The sequence below is a fragment of the Coregonus lavaretus genome, assembly GCF_964263955.1.
Source record: "Coregonus lavaretus genome assembly, contig: HAP1_SCAFFOLD_541, whole genome shotgun sequence".
Lineage (NCBI taxonomy): Eukaryota > Metazoa > Chordata > Actinopteri > Salmoniformes > Salmonidae > Coregonus > Coregonus lavaretus.
Window position 1 is genome coordinate 184,949 of NW_028164151.1, and position 17,637 is coordinate 202,585.

At 42.6% G+C, this 17,637-nt stretch overlaps 1 protein-coding gene, 1 long non-coding RNA gene and 1 pseudogene across 3 annotated transcripts; all 3 read left to right on the top strand.

The window, feature by feature from the left end:
- Window positions 1-1,412: 1,412 nt before the first annotated feature.
- On the top strand, window positions 1,413-8,571 carry LOC311117414 (protein NLRC3-like; annotated as a pseudogene). The gene is made up of 9 exons: window positions 1,413-1,550; window positions 1,804-1,970; window positions 2,092-3,866; window positions 3,950-4,123; window positions 6,359-6,532; window positions 6,612-6,785; window positions 7,142-7,315; window positions 7,835-7,881; window positions 8,018-8,571. The product of its transcript is annotated as a protein NLRC3-like (transcript).
- Window positions 8,572-9,072: 501 nt separating this feature from the next.
- On the top strand, window positions 9,073-11,037 carry LOC311117420. The gene is made up of 4 exons (XR_014611623.1): window positions 9,073-9,211; window positions 10,181-10,218; window positions 10,783-10,847; window positions 10,980-11,037. It is a non-coding gene; the product is annotated as an uncharacterized lncRNA (long non-coding RNA).
- Window positions 11,037-14,461, top strand: LOC311117411 (NACHT, LRR and PYD domains-containing protein 1 homolog). Its single transcript, XM_084192354.1, has 6 exons — window positions 11,037-11,194; window positions 11,382-11,641; window positions 11,801-11,926; window positions 12,092-12,224; window positions 12,310-12,339; window positions 14,346-14,461. Exons 1-6 carry the CDS (start codon window positions 11,104-11,106, stop codon window positions 14,417-14,419), a joined length of 714 nt encoding a protein of 237 aa, XP_084048480.1. The 5' UTR covers window positions 11,037-11,103; the 3' UTR covers window positions 14,420-14,461.
- Window positions 14,462-17,637: the final 3,176 nt, after the last annotated feature.

The following is a 17,637-nucleotide window of genomic DNA, read 5'->3' on the forward strand; positions in this document are numbered from 1 at the left end:
ATATGGTAAAGCTTGACAACATGCAGCTGTTTTCGTGATATGTATTATCTATATGGTAAAGCTTGACAACATGCAGCTGTTTTCGTGATATGTATTATCTATATGGTAAAGCTTGACAACATGCAGCTGTTTTCGTGATATGTATTATCTATACGGTAAAGCTTGACAACATGCAGCTGTTTTCGTGATATGTATTATCTATACGGTAAAGCTTGACAACATGCAGCTGTTTTCGTGATATGTATTATCTATACGGTAAAGCTTGACAACATGCAGCTGTTTTCGTGATATGTATTATCTATACGGTAAAGCTTGACAACATGCAGCTGTTTTCGTGATATGTATTATCTATACGGTAAAGCTTGACAACATGCAGCTGTTTTCGTGATATGTATTATCTATATGGTAAAGCTTGACAACATGCAGCTGTTTTCGTGATATGTATTATCTATATGGTAAAGCTTGACAACATGCAGCTGTTTTCGTGATATGTATTATCTATATGGTAAAGCTTGACAACATGCAGCTGTTTTCGTGATATGTATTATCTATATGGTAAAGCTTGACAACATGCAGCTGTTTTCGTGATATGTATTATCTAACACTTACAATTTCTTTCCTTTTTGCTTACTTAGCAGTTCTATCAACATTTAGCAACTAAGATAGCAACATTAGAAAATCCGTTAGCTATATTTCAGAGGTAAAAAGTTGGATATTAAATTAGGTGTGGTCTGTCGCGCAGTCGAATTTTACAATATGCAGCGTGTTCCACAAAATGTGTACATATAACTTTTTTGAAAACTCTCAAAACCTAACTTAACTTACATAAATTGCACTGAAAATCGGTGGTCAGCTAGCTAAAAGGGTGTCGTTAGTCACAAAACTTACCGTTATTTTTCAGTCCATTTAAATGTTGAGCTCGAGGTGATTCAGTCCTCCAACCGCTAGAGAGTGTCCGAGCATAGGGGGTGTCTGATGTTTGGGGAAAATTAGCTATATTTAACTGACGTGCTGTTATCGAGGTCATTTCATTTAGCAGGTGACGTTGTTGTGTGAACTCTGTAAAAGTCTTGTCATTATTAATGCTACTTCAACAATGTTCAGAAATATTGACTGTTCTGTTATTTCTTATTGTAGCTGAGTGAGCTGTGACTTACATCTAAAATGAGTCTCTCTGGGGAGAGAGAGGAGGGGACCACTGCCTCTAAAATGAGTCTCTCTGGGGAGAGAGAGGAGGGGACCACTGACTCTAAAATGAGTCTCTCTGGGGAGAGAGAGGAGGGGACCACTGCCTCTAAAATGAGTCTCTCTGGGGAGAGAGAGGAGGGGACCACTGCCTCTAAAATGAGTCTCTCTGGGGAGAGAGAGGAGGGGACCACTGCATCTAAAATGAGTCTCTCTGGGGAGAGAGAGGAGGGGACCACTGACTCTAAAATGAGTCTCTCTGGGGAGAGAGAGGAGGGGACCACTGCCTCTAAAATGAGTCTCTCTGGGGAGAGAGAGGAGGGGACCACTGCCTCTAAAATGACTCAAGACACCAGTTCTAAGAGGTAAGAGATTACATGTAAAATATACAGTTCTCTTAAAGATATAAAACTAAAGGGAAAAGTTTTCCCAAATTACATCAAATGTAGTTCTACATCATTAATTTAAAAGTCCCCAAACCGATTTACCAATTGCAGACTGTAGCTTTATAAAGAAACATCAGGACTTCTATGAGTTCAGCTATACAGTTGTTGAAATGATTTAGATGAGGTACTGATGAGATATTGATGAGGTGATCTGCCTCCCTGTTTTGTTCAGTGTCCAGAAGCCCAGAGCAGAGTCACCTGCCCCCAGCCAGCTATCAATGAAGAGTGATCAGCCACCTGCTTTCAGCCAGGAACCATTACCAGATGACAATAAGGAAGTGGAGAGTTTGGACAGTGAGGATGCATTAAAGATCACACACAACCTTCTGGACAGAAGAAGTAAGACTGTGTTTCAAACAATATTACAAAGAATGGTACAAAGGCCCCTCTAAAACACACACACACACACGCACACACACACATGAACTTATGAGTCTCAACTCTCATTGTTTTCCTACAGGTCAAACTCTTCTGACAGTCCAACAAGACATTAAGGCTAAACTGAAACACAAGTATCAACACATATCTGAAGGAATTGGAAACCAAAGTCTGTTAAAGGACGTCTACACAGAGCTCTACATCACAGAGGGTGGAAGTGGAGGGGTCAATAATGAACATGAGGTGAGACAGATAGAGATGGCATCCAAGAAACAAACCACACAAGAGACACCAATCAAATGCAACGACATCTTCAAGCCTTTACCTGGACAAGACAAACCTATCAGAACTGTGCTGACAAAAGGAATCGCTGGCATTGGAAAAACAGTCTCTGTGCAGAAGGTCATCCTTGACTGGGCAGAGGGAAAAGCAAATCAGGACGTTCATTTCATGTTTCCTCTTCCTTTCCGTGATCTGAACCTGAAAAAGGACCAATACAGTCTGATGCAACTTCTTTCCCACTACTTCTCAGAGCTGAAAGAGATTGACAGCATTGAAGATGGTGAAACCAAAACTGTTTTCATTTTTGATGGTCTGGATGAGTGTCGACTTCCTCTAGACTTCAAAAACAATGAGAGGTGCTGTGATGTCACGAAGCCAACCTCGGTGGACGTGCTGCTGACAAACCTCATCAAGGGGAATCTGCTTCCCTCTGCTCTCGTCTGGATAACCTCACGGCCTGCAGCAGCCAATCAGATCCCACCTGAGTGTGTTGACCAGGTGACAGAGGTACGAGGGTTCAATGATCCACAGAAGGAGGAGTACTTCAGGAAGAAAATCACAGATCAGAATCTGGCCAATGAAATCATCAAACACATGAAGACATCAAGGAGCCTCCACATCATGTGCCACATGCCAGTCTTCTGTTGGATATCAGCCACTGTCCTTGAGATGATGCTGAAAGAGGCAGAGAAGGATGAAGTCCCCAAAACTCTGACCCAGATGTTCACACACTTCACGCTCATCCAAATCATTGTGAAGAACAAGAAGTACAACAAAGCCACAGAGACAAACCCAAAGGAACTGTCTCAGTCAGACAAAGAGATGATCCTGAAACTGGCAAAGCTGGAAGGGCAACCTGATCTTCTATGAGGAGGACCTGAGAGAGTGTGGCCTTGATGTCACAGAGGCATCAGAGTACTCAGCATTGTGTACAGAGATCTTTAAAGAAGAATCTGGGCTGAACCAAGACAAGGTCTACAGCTTTGTGCATCTGAGCATTCAGGAGTTTCTAGCAGCAGTGCATGCTTTAGAATCATGTCTGGACAAGAAGGAAAATGTTTTTTCCACCACTAGTGAGGATGAAGAGGAGGAGTCAATCCAGTTGTCTGACTTACACAGGAGAGCAGTGGACCAGGCCTTGAAGAGTGAGAATGGACACCTGGACCTGTTCCTCCGCTTCCTTCTGGGTCTCTCACTGGAGTCCAATCAGAATCTGTTACGAGGCCTTCTGACACAGACAGGAAGTACAACACAGAGCAATGAGGAAACAGTCGAGAGAACAGTCAGGTACCTTTTAGACAAGATCAAAAGGGAATCCTCACCAGAAAGGATCATCAACTTGTTCCACTGTCTGAATGAACTTGGTGCCAACTCTCTAGTTGAAGAAATGCAAACCTCCCTGCGATCAGGAACTCTTTCAGAAACAAGACTAAAACCTCAACAATGTTCAGCCCTGGCCTACCTGTTACTGATGTCAGAGGAGGTGCTGGAGGAGTTTGACCTGAAGACATACACCACATCAGAGGAAGGTTATCAGAGGTTAATGCCGGTAGTGAAAACATGCAAGAGAGCACTGTAAGTTATGTTATTGAGTTGATGTATACAGTATCATTATTCTGAAGGATGTGTATATCTAACAGATGATCTCCTCTCTCCAGACTGGATCGCTGTGAACTCACATATGAATCCTGTGAGACTCTGGCTTCAGCTCTGCAGACACCAAACTCCCCACTGTGAGAACTGGACCTCAGCTACAATGACCTGGGAGACAGAGGAGTGGAGCTGCTCTGTGTTGGACTAACCAGTCCACTCTGCAACATACAGACACTAGTGTGAGTTAAATATCTTCAGTACCCACTGTGAGTGTTTATATATTATGTATGTAGTTAGTATGTGTATGTTTTTAACATTATTTGAACATCTTGGTAAATATCCAGAAACATACATAAAATGTGATAAATATATCAAACTAAGGTTAAATATCTTGAGTGAGTTAGTATTTTTTTACCATTGGTTAATCATGTGTCCTTCTGTTATTGTCTTAATGCATCTCATTATTCTTAAAGCTTTGCATATTTAACAGTGTATCACTATATCTCCTCTCTCCAGACTGGATCGCTGTGAACTCACATATGAATCCTGTGAGACTCTGGCTTCAGCTCTGCAGACACCAAACTCCCCCCTGAGAGAACTGGACCTCAGATACAATGACCTGGGAGACAGAGGAGTGGAGCTGCTCTCTGTTGGACTAACCAGTCCACTCTGCAACATACAGACACTAGTGTGAGTTAACTATCTTCAGTATCCACTGTGAGTGTTTATATATTATGTATGTACTGTATACTGAACAAAAATATAAATGCAACATGCAACCATTTCAAAGGTTTTACTGAGTTACAGTTCAAATGAGGAAATCAGTCAATTGAAATAAATTCATTAGGCCCTAATCTATGGATTTCACATAAATGGGAATTCAGATATGCATCTGTTGGTCACAGATACCTTAAAAAAAATAAGTATGGGTGTGTATCAGAAAACCAGTCCGTATCTGGTGTGACCACCATTTGCCTCATGCAGCGCAACAAATCTCCTTCGCATAGAGTTGATCAGGCTGTTGATTGTGGCCTGTGGAATGTTGTCCCACTCCTCTTCAATGGCTGTGCGAAGTTGCTGAAAACTGCCGGGAACTGGAAGACGCTGTCGTACACGTCGATCCAGAGCATCCCAAACATGCATGTCTGGTGAGTATGCAGTCCATGGAAGAACTGGGACATTTTCAGCTTCCAGGAATTGTATACAGATCCTTGCGACACGAGGCCGTGCATTATCATGCTGAAACATGAGGTGATGATGGCTGATGAATGGTACGACAATGGGCCTCAGGATCTCGTCACGGTATCTCTGTGCATTCAAATTGCCATCGATAAAATGTGATTTTGTTCATTGTCCGTAGCTTATGCCGGCCCATACCATAACCCCACCGCCACCATGGGGCACTCTGTTCACAACGTTGACATCAGCAAACCGCTCGCCCACACAATGCCATCACGACGCCATACACGCTTTCTGCCATCTTCCCGGTACAGTTGAAACCGGGATTCATCCGTGAAGAGCACACTTCTCCAGTGTGCCAGTGGCCATCGAAGGTGAGCATTTGCCCACAGAAGTCGGTTATGACGCCGAACTGCAGTCAGGTCAAGACCCTGGTGAGGATGACGAGCACGCAGATGAGCTTCCCTGAGACGGTTTCTGACAGTTTGTGCAGAAAGTATTCGGTTGTGAAAACCCACAGTTAAATCAGCTGTCCTGGTGGCTTGTCTCAGACCATCCTGCAGGTGAAGAAGCCGGATGTGGAGGTCCTGGGCTGGCGTGGTTACATGTGGTCTGTGATTGTGAGGCCGGTAGGATGTACTGCCAAATTCTCTAAAACGATTTTGGAGGCGGTTTATGGAAGAGAAATTAACATAAAATTATCTAGCAACAGCTCTGGTGGACATTCCTGCAGTCATCATGCCAATTGCACGCTCCCTCAAAACTTGAGACATCTGTGGCATTGTGTTGTGTGACAAAACTGCACATTTCAGAGTGGCCTTTTATTGTCCCCAGCACAAGGTGCACCTGTGTAATGATCATGCTGTTTAATCAGCTTCTTGATATACCACACCTGTCAGGTGAATGGATTATCTTAACAAAGGAGAAATGCTCACTAACAGGGATCTAAACAAATTTATGCACAACATTTGAGAGAAATAAGCTTTTGTGCGTATGGAACATATCTGGGATATTTTATTTCAGCTCATGAAACGTGGGACCAACACTTTACATGTTGGGTTTATATTTCTGTTCAGTATAGTTAGTATGTGTATGTTTTTAACATTAATTTAACATTTTTGGGACATATCCAGAAACATACATAACATATATAAAACTAAGGTAAATATCTTGAGTGAGTTAGTATGTTTTTAACATTGGTTAATCATGTGTCCTTCTGTTATTATCTTAATGCATCTCATTATTCTTAAAGCTTTGCATATTTAACAGTGTATCAACATATCTCCTCTCTCCAGACTGTCTGGCTGTGAACTCACATATGAATCCTGTGAGACTCTGGCTTCAGCTCTGCAGACACCAAACTCCCCCCTGAGAGAACTGGACCTCAGCTACAATGACCTGGGAGACAGAGGAGTGGAGCTGCTCTGTGTTGGACTAACCAGTCCACTCTGCAACATACAGACACTTGTGTGGGTTAACTATCTTCAGTATGAGTTATTATGTGGATGTTTCAGACATTTGTTAATCATGTGCTCTTCTGCCCTCTAGTCTAGGTCAGTGTGGTCTGACAGAGGGTTGCTGTTCAGATCTGGCCTCAGTCCTGAGTTCACCCAACTCACAACTGAAACAACTGGAGCTGAGAGACAATGACCTGCAGGACTCAGGAGTTACACTGCTGTCTGCTGGACTGGAGGATCCAGACTGTAAACTACACACACTGGGGTATGTACAGCTGTTTCAGTCAGGTCGGTACTGAGCTGAGTTACACTGCCCTCTGCTGGACTGGAGGATCCAGACTGTAAACTACACACACTGGGGTATGTACAGCTGTTTCAGTCAGGTCGGTACTGAGCTGAGTTACACTGCCCTCTGCTGGACTGGAGGATCCAGACTGTAAACTACACACACTGGGGTATGTACAGCTGTTTCAATCAGGTCGGTACTGAGCTTAGTAAAACAAATACTCTGAACATCTGATGTTTCATGACAATGTTTGTGTCATGGACAAATATATGGGTGTCCTACAAGATGATTGACACCAGTCCACCAACCTAGACAGCTGTTGTGTCTCTCTGTAGGCTGTCTGGCTGTCTGGTCACAGAGGAGGGCTGTGCTGCTCTGTCTTCAGCTCTGAGGTCAAACCCCTCCCACCTGAAAGAGCTGGACCTGAGCTACAATCACCCAGGAGACTCTGCAGGGGGACTGCTTTCAGCTGCTCTGGTGGATCCCACAGATAAACTGATGAAGCTGAAGTAAGTCAGAATAGATGTCCTAATAGTGTGAGCAGTGGTTGTGTCCTATGAAGTGTAGTAGGTTCAGTAACATGAGGACCTGATGGTAGAATACAGGGGACGTTTACCCAGCAGGCTTAGCACTCCAACACAGCATACATCATAACCACATGAATACTCTTCTTCTGCATCTCTGATATCCTGTTGGAATTGAACTCTGTTCTGTATGCAGTAGGTAGGATAGAATACCTGTATTTCTCTAGTAATGAATTGTACTCTGTTCTGTATGCAGTATGTAGGATAGAATACCTGTATTTCTCTAGTAATGAATTGTACTCTGTTCTGTATGCAGTATGTAGGATAGAATACCTGTATGTCTCTAGTAATGAATTGTACTCTGTTCTGTATGCAGTAGGTAGGATAGAATACCTGTATGTCTCTAGTAATGAACTTGGATAGTGCACCAGAACACAACAATATGGTTTAAATGTTGACTGCTTTATTAGGTCTTTGTCAGTCAATAACCTGTTTCTCCTACAGTGTGGATCATGGTGGAGAGTTCAGGCTGAAACCAGGGCTGAGGAAATGTAAGTCTCTTCAATCCTAATTAACTACATATTCAGAACTACAGTTACATAGTAACTAATCAATACTTGTTCTCTACCTACAAAACAACATTTTATATGAAGATGTGGTTTGATTAAACTCTCCTTTTGTCTACAGATGCCTGTCATCTCACCCTGGACCCAAATACAGCAAACCCAAACCTGATACTGTCTGAGGGGAACAGGAAGGTGACACAGGTGGAGGAGAAGCAGCATTATGAAGACCATCCAGACAGATTTGACCATGATTCCCAAGTTCTCTGCAGAGAAGGCTTATCTGGATCTCGTTATTACTGGGAGGTGGAGAGGGATGGTGGCATTTCTCACATTGGTGTGGTGTACAAAGGAATGAAGAGGAAGGGAGAGATGGACAGTTGGATTGGAGCCAATAGGAAGTCCTGGTGTTTATTCTGCTCTGACAGTGGATATGACTTTTACCATGCTGGAGTCGGCAGATCCATCCCTGGTCCTGTTTCTAACAGAGTTGGAGTGTATCTGGACTGGCCAGCTGGTACTTTGTCCTTCTATAGTGTGTCCTCCTCTGGTACACTGACACACCTTTACACAGAACACACCACATTCACTGAACCCCTCTATCCTGGGGTTGGGTTTGTGGTTTCCTCCTCCTCAGTGACCCTGTGTCAGATAGATGACCAACACATTCAAAGGTGAGTCATGACAATGTTTTATCATGTGTTTTCCTCTGGAATCATTCCTACAATTAGATTAGTAGTAGTGGTGTGTTTTAATGTGTTCTGTTGGACCTACAGACAGTTAGATTAGTAGGAGTGGTGTGTTTTATTGTGTTCTGTTGGACCTACAGACAGTTAGATTAGTAGTAGTGGTGTGTTTTAATGTGTTCTGTTGGACCTACAGACAGTTAGATTAGTAGGAGTGGTGTGTTTTATTGTGTTCTGTTGGACCTACAGACAGTTAGATTAGTAGTAGTGGTGTGTTTTAATGTGTTCTGTTGGACCTACAGACAGTAACTCATGATACCGGGTGACATCACATCTCTAGGGGCTTTCATCAAGATAAGCAATGTCACCTGTAATGTCACCATCAGTATTGACTTCATGGAAGTTGACATAGTGTTATGTCACATTTGGTAATCCACCCTACATAGGGAGCTGTTCTGTCACCCTTTATACACCCTTTGTATTGCTTATGAAGACTGTATGTATGCTATATAAAGCCTTTATAAGTTGTATTTAGTTTAATCACAGTCTATCCATCTGCTTTCCCAACACCAGAGACCATGGTGGAGAGTGTTGTATCAAGCCTGGACCTGAGAACACCAGAGACCAGATATGTGAGTGTTAACTGATAATTGTTTTAAAATCAAAATACGATTAAAGCGTTCTTGAGTCCCAGGCAAGGAACACAATCATGATATATTTGGTCAAAACAAACTTAAAGGTGGAGTCAGCAATATGATGTAGATGCACAAAGTAAACATCATAGTGGGTAAACTTCTACAACAACTAAGAGCGTTGGAGCGCGATGCTAAACTTCTCTGTTTTGGTCCCGTGGCTACCACGCTGTAAGAGTGAAGAGAACCCGTGCACATGGGCAGATACTGTGTGAGAGAGAAGTCAGGCATCTTGCTCATCACAATATCTGCGGTGCTGCTCGTACAACATCATTTAGCTGACTCTACCTTTAAGCTCTCATTGTCACGATCGTCAGGGAGAGAAGTAGACCAATGCGCAGCGTGTTGAACGAACATTGTATATTTATATTCTTCAGTGATAATGTATACAACAAACAAAACAACAAACGACTCGTAACGTCCTCGGTGACAATGACCAACACGGAACAAAAACCCACAAACCCAAAGGGAAAACATACAGTTTAAATATGGCTCCCAATCAGAGACAACCAGCCAACAGCTGACACTCGTTGCCTCTGATTGGGAGTCACTCAGGCAAAACATAGCAATAGACGAACTAGAACCCCCAACATAGAAACACACCACATAGAACAAACACACCCTGGCTCAACAACTAGAGTCCCATAGCCAGGGTGTGACACTCATCCTGGGATCTACCAGAAATCAGGCCCCCAACATCTACAAAACATGGACCAGAACCATGTTGTTTCCTGCTTCCACAAACATTCATTAATATAACACTAATGTCAGATTATGGTATGATAATGAGTGTACATTCTGAGACTGTTGCTCACTTACATTCATTTTTATTACAAGTCTGTTTAATATTTATTAATTCATTATTACATGAGATTGTCCATTTTAAATAACAACTACTTTTGACTTCAGGGATTCCTCAGAGCTGTAAGACTTGTGAACATGTTGAGGTAAGTCATAATGTCAATTCTCACTTTTACATACCTTCAGGAGTCAGGCACAGTCTGAAAGCCAGGTGTGTACTGACCAACCATTCATACTGGGATATAGACAGTCCTGTGTTCTGCTTTAGTAATATAAACACAGTCTGAAAGCCAGGTGTGTACTGACCAACCATTCATACTGGGATATAGACAGTCCTGTGTTCTGCTTTAGTAATATAAACACAGTCTCAAAGCCAGGTGTGTACTGACCAACCATTCATACTGGGATATAGACAGTCCTGTGTTCTGCTTGTAGGAATGCAGGATTTTAACTTCTGTCATATTTTGTCATTAGACAGTTTAATTGGATCAATCCCCAGCATTCCATGTAACATTGAATAAATACATTAGATAAATTACTTTGTTCATTTAATGAGCCAGTTTCCCGGACAAAGATTAAGCCTAGTCTTGGACCTTAAAGAACTTTCTATTGAAACTTCCATTGATCATGCTTTAAGTCCAGCACTAGACTCACTCTGTGGCCAGGAAACTGGCCCCATATGTATAACTGACATGCTTGTCCTTGTTCAGGACTCCACACACTGGCTTCAGATTGAACCCTTGACTTCCACTGTCCAGGGAGTGACAATGTTCAGGTAAAATAACTACTTTTAACATTTCATTCCACTTGCTAGTGTATTTCCCCAATACCTTTGGGAATAGGCTTCTAATCCAACCTCTCCATTTGACGATTGACCCTCTCTACCATATCTTGCTGTTGCCCTCAGGCACAGGACACCCAAAGGGCGTTATGAGTGCACAGTGTCTGGGCTCCGATGGGTGTGTGAGAGAGATGTCATTCTGAAGTATCACTTCAGGAACTGGGAACCCTACAGTCAACTTCTGAAAGACATGCAGTACGGACAAGGTGGTCCATTGCTGGACATCACTATGGAGTTAGGTGAACTGGAGGAAGTTCATCTGCCACACTTTGTCTGTTTAGGTAAAACCATATAGACATAGTATTCAGAAAGACATTTCCATGTAACTGAGTTTCACTTCCTGAATGAATAAATGAATATTCTGGGAGTTTGAGTTTACTGTGATCTGGTACCACATATTCTTTGTGTTTTAGTTGTTTGAATAATACAATATTTGTCTTTCTGTCTCCTTTTGATTGTGTTGTTCAGGGACCAACCCTTCCCTGAGGAATGAGATGAAGATTTTTCATGTAGAGGAACATGGAGTGTCTGTTGAGGAAGTGCATGAGGTCACCAGATTCCATGCTAAGATTCTCCATCCCAGGTTCTCAGTTATCTCTGTTATACTGAGCTATATCTTTTCTCGGAACATAGATGTCCACTGTGAGCTGATGCTCTATCTGACAGTGAAAAAGGAAATACTAATTCCACGCCTATACCTGTTCCCCAGTAACCCCAGCCAAATACAGGTGAGGTACCATTCTTTTAGAGGTGACCTTAACTAAGCAGTGGTACGGTTTATGTTGACACTCATAACATGAAGATAATAGTGTGTTGCTAGTTTTCTGAATAATGTTTGAATAAGACTATACATTGACTGGCTGTGTATTCCATGCCTCGTTTCGCAGGCTGTGGAACAACAGGAAAAGTCTCAAGGGTCTTCAAGGGTTCTCATCTCAAGACCAGAGCAGGCCTTCAAACTGAATAGTTACTTCAGACTGAACATTCCCTGTTCTACCGCCATCAATCCACAGGTACAGTTTTAGTAGACTAAGAACATGAATCTGACATTTAAGTCACATTTCTATCCATTGCTCTCTCTCGCTCGATGGCTCTCAATTCACATGGCTTTATTGGCATGGGAAACATATGTTTACATTGCAAGCAATCTCTCTCTCGCTCTCTCCATCTCTCTCCAGAAGATTCATCTCATACATAGAGACTCCACACCAAGCTTTTTCAGGGCGGTTGTGAAAATGACAGGGGTTAACATTGAGATGGAGTTATTCGGTGATGATGAGAGGATTGCATGGAAAGAAGTGGTATCACAAGGTAGGAGCATATGTCAATCATAACTTTGTACTTTTGTAACAGATGCTATTTAGAGTGATATAACCTCATTTGGTTTATCTTTCAGATGAATACATCACTGCCACCCATTCAACAAGTAAGTAAACATGAGAGATACAGTGCATTCAGAAAGTATTCAGACCCCTTGACATTTTCCACATTTTGTTACGTTACAGCCTTATTATAAAATTGATAAAATTGTTATTTCCCCCTCATCAATCTACACAAAATACCCCATAATGACGAAGCAAAAACAGGTTTTTAGACATTGTTGCAAATGTATACATAAAAAAAAAACTGAAATATCACATTTACATAAGTATTCAGACCATTTACTCAGTACTTTGTTGAAGCACCTTTGGCAGCGATTACAGCCTTGAGTCTTCTTGGGTATGACGCTACAAGGTTGGCACACCTGTATTTGGGGAGTTTCTCCCATTCTTCTCTGCAGATCCTCTCAAGCTCTGTCAGGTTGGATGGGGAGTGTTGCTGCACAGCTATTTTCAGGTCTCTCTAGAGATATTAGATCGGGTTCAAGTCCGGGCTCTGGCTGGGCCACTCAAGGACATTCAGAGACTTGTCCCGGAGCCACTTCTGCGTTGTCTTGTCTGTGTGCTTAGGGTCGTTGTCCTGTTGGAAGGTGAACCTTCGCCCCAGTCTGATGTCCTGAGCGCTCTGGAGCAGGTTTTCATCAAGGATCTCTCTGTACTTTGCTCCATTCATCTTTCCCTCGATCCTGACTAGTCTCCCTGTCCCTGCCGCTGAAAAACATCCCCACAGCATGATGCTGCCACCACCATGCTTCACCGTAGGGATGGTGCCAGGGTTCTCCCAGATGTGACGCTTGGCATTCAGGCCAAAGAGTTCAATCTTGGTTTCATCAGACCAGAGAATCTTGTTTCTCATGGTCTGAGAGTCTTTTGGTGCCTTTTGGCAAATTCAAAGCAGGCTGTCATGTGCCTTTTACTAAGGAGTGGCTTCCATCTGGCCACTCTACCATAAAAGGCCTGATTGGTGGAGTGCTGCAGAGATGGTTGTCCTTCTGGAAGGTTCTCCCATCTCCACAGAGGAACTCTGGAGCTCTTTCAGAGTGACCATCAGGTTCTTGGACACCTCCCTGACCAAGGCCTTCTCCCCCGATTGCTCAGTTTGGCCGGGCGGCCAGCTCTAGGAAGAGTTTTGGTGGTTCTAAACTTCTTCCATTTAAGAATGATAGAGGCCACTGTGTTCTTGGATACCTTCAATGCTGCAGAACTGTTTCGGTACCCTTCCCCAGATCTGGGCCTCGACACAATCCTGTCTCGGAGCTCTACGGACAATTCTTTCGACCTCGTGGCTTGGTTTTTGCTCTGACATGCACTGTCAACTGTGGGACCTTATATAGACAGGTGTGTTCCTTCCCAAACATGTCCAATCAATTATATGTACCACAGGTGGACTCCAATCAAGTTGTTCAAACATCTCAAGGATGATCAATGGAAACAGGATGCACCTGAGCTCAATTTCAAGTCTCATAGCAAAGGGTCTGAATACTTATTTCGATAAGGTATTTTTGTTTTGGAATATTTTTTTATTCTGTATATTTGTATTCTTCTGTTCACTCTGTCATTTAAGTCATTATTGTGGAGTCACTACAATGTTGTTGATCCATCCTCAGTTTTCTCCCGTCACAGACATTGAACTCTGTAGCTGTTTTAAAATCACCAATGAACTCATGGTGACATCACTAACAGTTTCCTTCTGTCACGATCGTCTTGACGAGAAGTAGACCAAGGCGCAGCGTGTGAAAGAAACATGACTTTATTATATTAAAGTATCTAAATACAAAACAAAAGACGACTCGTGAAGTCCACAGTAACAATGACCGTAAAGGAACAAAAACCCACAACCCCAAAGTGAAACACAGAACGTTAAATATGGCTCCCAATCAGAGACAACCAGCCGACAGCTGATACTCATTGCCTCTGATTGGGAGTCATTCATTCAAACATAGAAATGAACCCAACAGAAATACCAACATAGAAATACACCCAATGAATGAACACACCCTGGCTCAACATACAGAGTCCCGGAGCCAGAGTGTGTCACCTTCCTGCCCTGCAGCTCAGTTCAGAAGGACGACTGCATCTTTGATGTGTCTGGGTGGTTTAATACATCACCCACAGGATAATTATTAACTTGACCATGCTTAAAGAGATATTCAATGTCTGATTTGTTATTGTTACCCATCTACCAATCACTGCCCTTCTTTATGAGGCTTTCAAAAAAAAATCCCTGGTCTTTGTATATAGTTGAATCTGTGCTTGAAATGCGATACTTGACTGAGGGACCTTCCAGATGTTGAATGTATGGGGGACATGTCCACTTTGACATTAGATTATTCTGAGTAGATTGTTGATAAAACATTAATAAGGGCATCAATTTTCAATGACTTCTCAATAAACCTAATAGGAAAAATTATTATTTCAATTTTTTTATTTTAAATTGACTGACTTTAATTGGAATTGACCACAACCCTGGAGTCGGCTCTATACAATAAATGACTATCAGAGGAATGATAACTGGAGAGACTGGAAGATGTAGAAACAGCTGCTGTTAACCCTAAAGCCATATTAATTTAATTGACCCCCCCTTCAGCATTAACACTCCCTGACATTCCTGCTGAGGAGTTTCTGAAGAAACACTGGGCTAAACTAATTCAGCGAACCAAAAACTCAATGCCAATAGCAGATGATCTGTGGTCAAAGAACATGATTGGTGAAGAAGAGCACTCCAGAATAACAGCTGAAACAACTGAACAGGACCGAATGAGAAAACTACTGAAAGCAGTCATCCCCAAAGGACCAGAAGTGACGGGAGCTTGTCTCAAAGCTCTCGTTGAACATGAAAACCATCTTGTTAAGGACTTGAGTGAATCTAGGTAAGACAGTTTTCATTGCTCCCTCCCTTGAATATGTGTAATGATTTAAATATGGGTCAAATAAAAACACAGCTAACCAGATCAAAGAGGAACTGTTTTTCCAGAATGGAAGCATGTTTTTGTGTTTCTGTCTGTAATAAATGACTGTTATCTTATTGTAGTTACATCATAGGACCATCATCACATCATTATCTCAGGTGGAACTCCTCCTTCTCCTCCATACTTTCTGATCTCTCTCTCCCCTTCTCCTCCATACTTTCTGATCTCTCTCTTCCCTTCTCCTCCATACTTTCTGATCTCTCTCTTCCCTTCTCCTCCATACTTTCTGATCTCTCTCTTCCCTTCTCCTCCATACTTTCTGATCTCTCTCTTCCCTTCTCCTCCATACTTTCTGATCTCTCTCTTCCCTTCTCCTCCATACTTTCTGATCTCTCTCTTCCCTTCTCCTCCATACTTTCTGATCTCTCTCTTCCCTTCTCCTCCCTACTTTCTGATCTCTCTCTCCCCTTCTCCTCCAAACTTTCTGATCTCTCTCTTCCCTTCTCCTCCATACTTTCTGATCTCTCTCTTCCCTTCTCCTCCATACTTTCTGATCTCTCTCCCCTTCTCCTCCATACTTTCTGATCTCTCTCTTCCCTTCTCCTCCCTACTTTCTGATCTCTCTCTTCCCTTCTCCTCCATACTTTCTGATCTCTCTCTTCCCTTCTCCTCCATACTTTCTGATCTCTCTCTTCCCTTCTCCTCCATACTTTCTGATCTCTCTCTTCCCTTCTCCTCCATACTTTCTGATCTCTCTCTTCCCTTCTCCTCCATACTTTCTGATCTCTCTCTCCCCTTCTCCTCCATACTTTCTGATCTCTCTCTTCCCTTCTCCTCCATACGTTCTGATCTCTCTCTTCCCTTCTCCTCCATACTTTCTGATCTCTCTCTTCCCTTCTCCTCCATACTTTCTGATCTCTCTCTTCCCTTCTCCTCCATACTTTCTGATCTCTCTCTTCCCTTCTCCTCCATACTTTCTGATCTCTCTCTTCCCTTCTCCTCCATACTTTCTGATCTCTCTCTTCCCTTCTCCTCCATACTTTCTGATCTCTCTCCTCCCTTCTCCTCCATACTTTCTGATCTCTCTCTCCCCTTCTCCTCCATACTTTCTGATCTCTCTCTTCCCTTCTCCTCCATACTTTCTGATCTCTCTCTTCCCTTCTCCTCCATACTTTCTGATCTCTCTCCCCTTCTCCTCCATACTTTCTGATCTCTCTCTTCCCTTCTCCTCCATACTTTCTGATCTCTCTCTTCCCTTCTCCTCCATACTTTCTGATCTCTCTCTCCCCTTCTCCTCCATACTTTCTGATCTCTCTCCTCCTTCTCCTCCATACTTTCTGATCTCTCTCTTCCCTTCTCCTCTCTACTTTCTGATCTCTCTCTTCCCTTCTCCTCCATCCTCTTTCTTGTAGAACCTAATCTGAAGACGCTGAGGCCTGTCTCCTAGTCTGTGGACTAAGACACTTCTTCACCTAATCTGAAGACGCTGAGGCCTGTCTCCTAGTCTGTGGACTAAGACACTTCTTCACCTAATCTGAAGACGCTGAGGCCTGTCTCCTAGTCTGTGGACTAAGACACTTCTTCACCTAATCTGAAGACGCTGAGGCCTGTCTCCTAGTCTGTGGACTAAGACACTTCTTCACCTAATCTGAAGACGCTGAGGCCTGTCTCCTAGTCTGTGGACTAAGACACTTCTTCACCTAGGAATGTATTGTGTGTGTGTGTGTCTTTGTATATACTGTGTGTGAGTTGGTCTCTGATTACTGTGATTAGTTCAATGTAACGTCATATACTATACATTATAATCAGTCTGTTTTGGGTTTGCAGAATCATTGTATATCATTGGTTTTCCATCCTATCATGTTACCACACAGATGTGACTGTCTAGCTCAGCGGTTCCCAAACTTTCCCATTCTGGAGACCATCAAATCACCGTCCAAAGCTCTTGAGGACCACCATTCACGGAGTCGCTGTTCTTTTTTCACATCAAATATATTGCTGGTCAAATTATATCACTAGATGTGAATGTAACAAAGCCTGTAAAGGTCTATTATTATAAACTAGTTGCATTGTGACAAGGAATGTAAAATTGCTTATAATACCATTAATACTCCCAACTGTTATTATTTTTGAATAATAAAATACTACAATCTAAAAAGTAATTGAGGACCACCTGCACCACCCCCCAAGGACCACAGGTTGGGAACCACTGGTCTGGAGTCCTTCTGCCAAACCTGGTTGTTGTGTCACACTGCCCTCTCCTGGTAGCACTGCTAAACATCACCTTTTTAAATTAAAGAATGTAATTGCAGTTTTACTAGATAGAATCTTAATTTATAGGCTGAATACTTGTATTAAGTGTATGAAGACTTTACATGAACCTATGGGTGTTGAATCCTCCCACTGTGTTGAAACAGGAAGTCCATTTATAATGAA

What these genes read in the sequence shown, in the direction of transcription:
- LOC311117411 (XM_084192354.1), top strand. Translation starts at nt 11,104, where the DNA reads ATGCAGTACGGACAAGGTGGTCCATTGCTGGACATCACTATGGAGTTA. An exon ending in GTAACCCCAGCCAAATACAG is followed by an intron (nt 11,642 to 11,800) that starts GTGAGGTACCAT and finishes CTCGTTTCGCAG; the next exon opens with GCTGTGGAACAACAGGAAAA. An exon ending in GAAAGAAGTGGTATCACAAG is followed by an intron (nt 12,225 to 12,309) that starts GTAGGAGCATAT and finishes TTTATCTTTCAG; the next exon opens with ATGAATACATCACTGCCACC.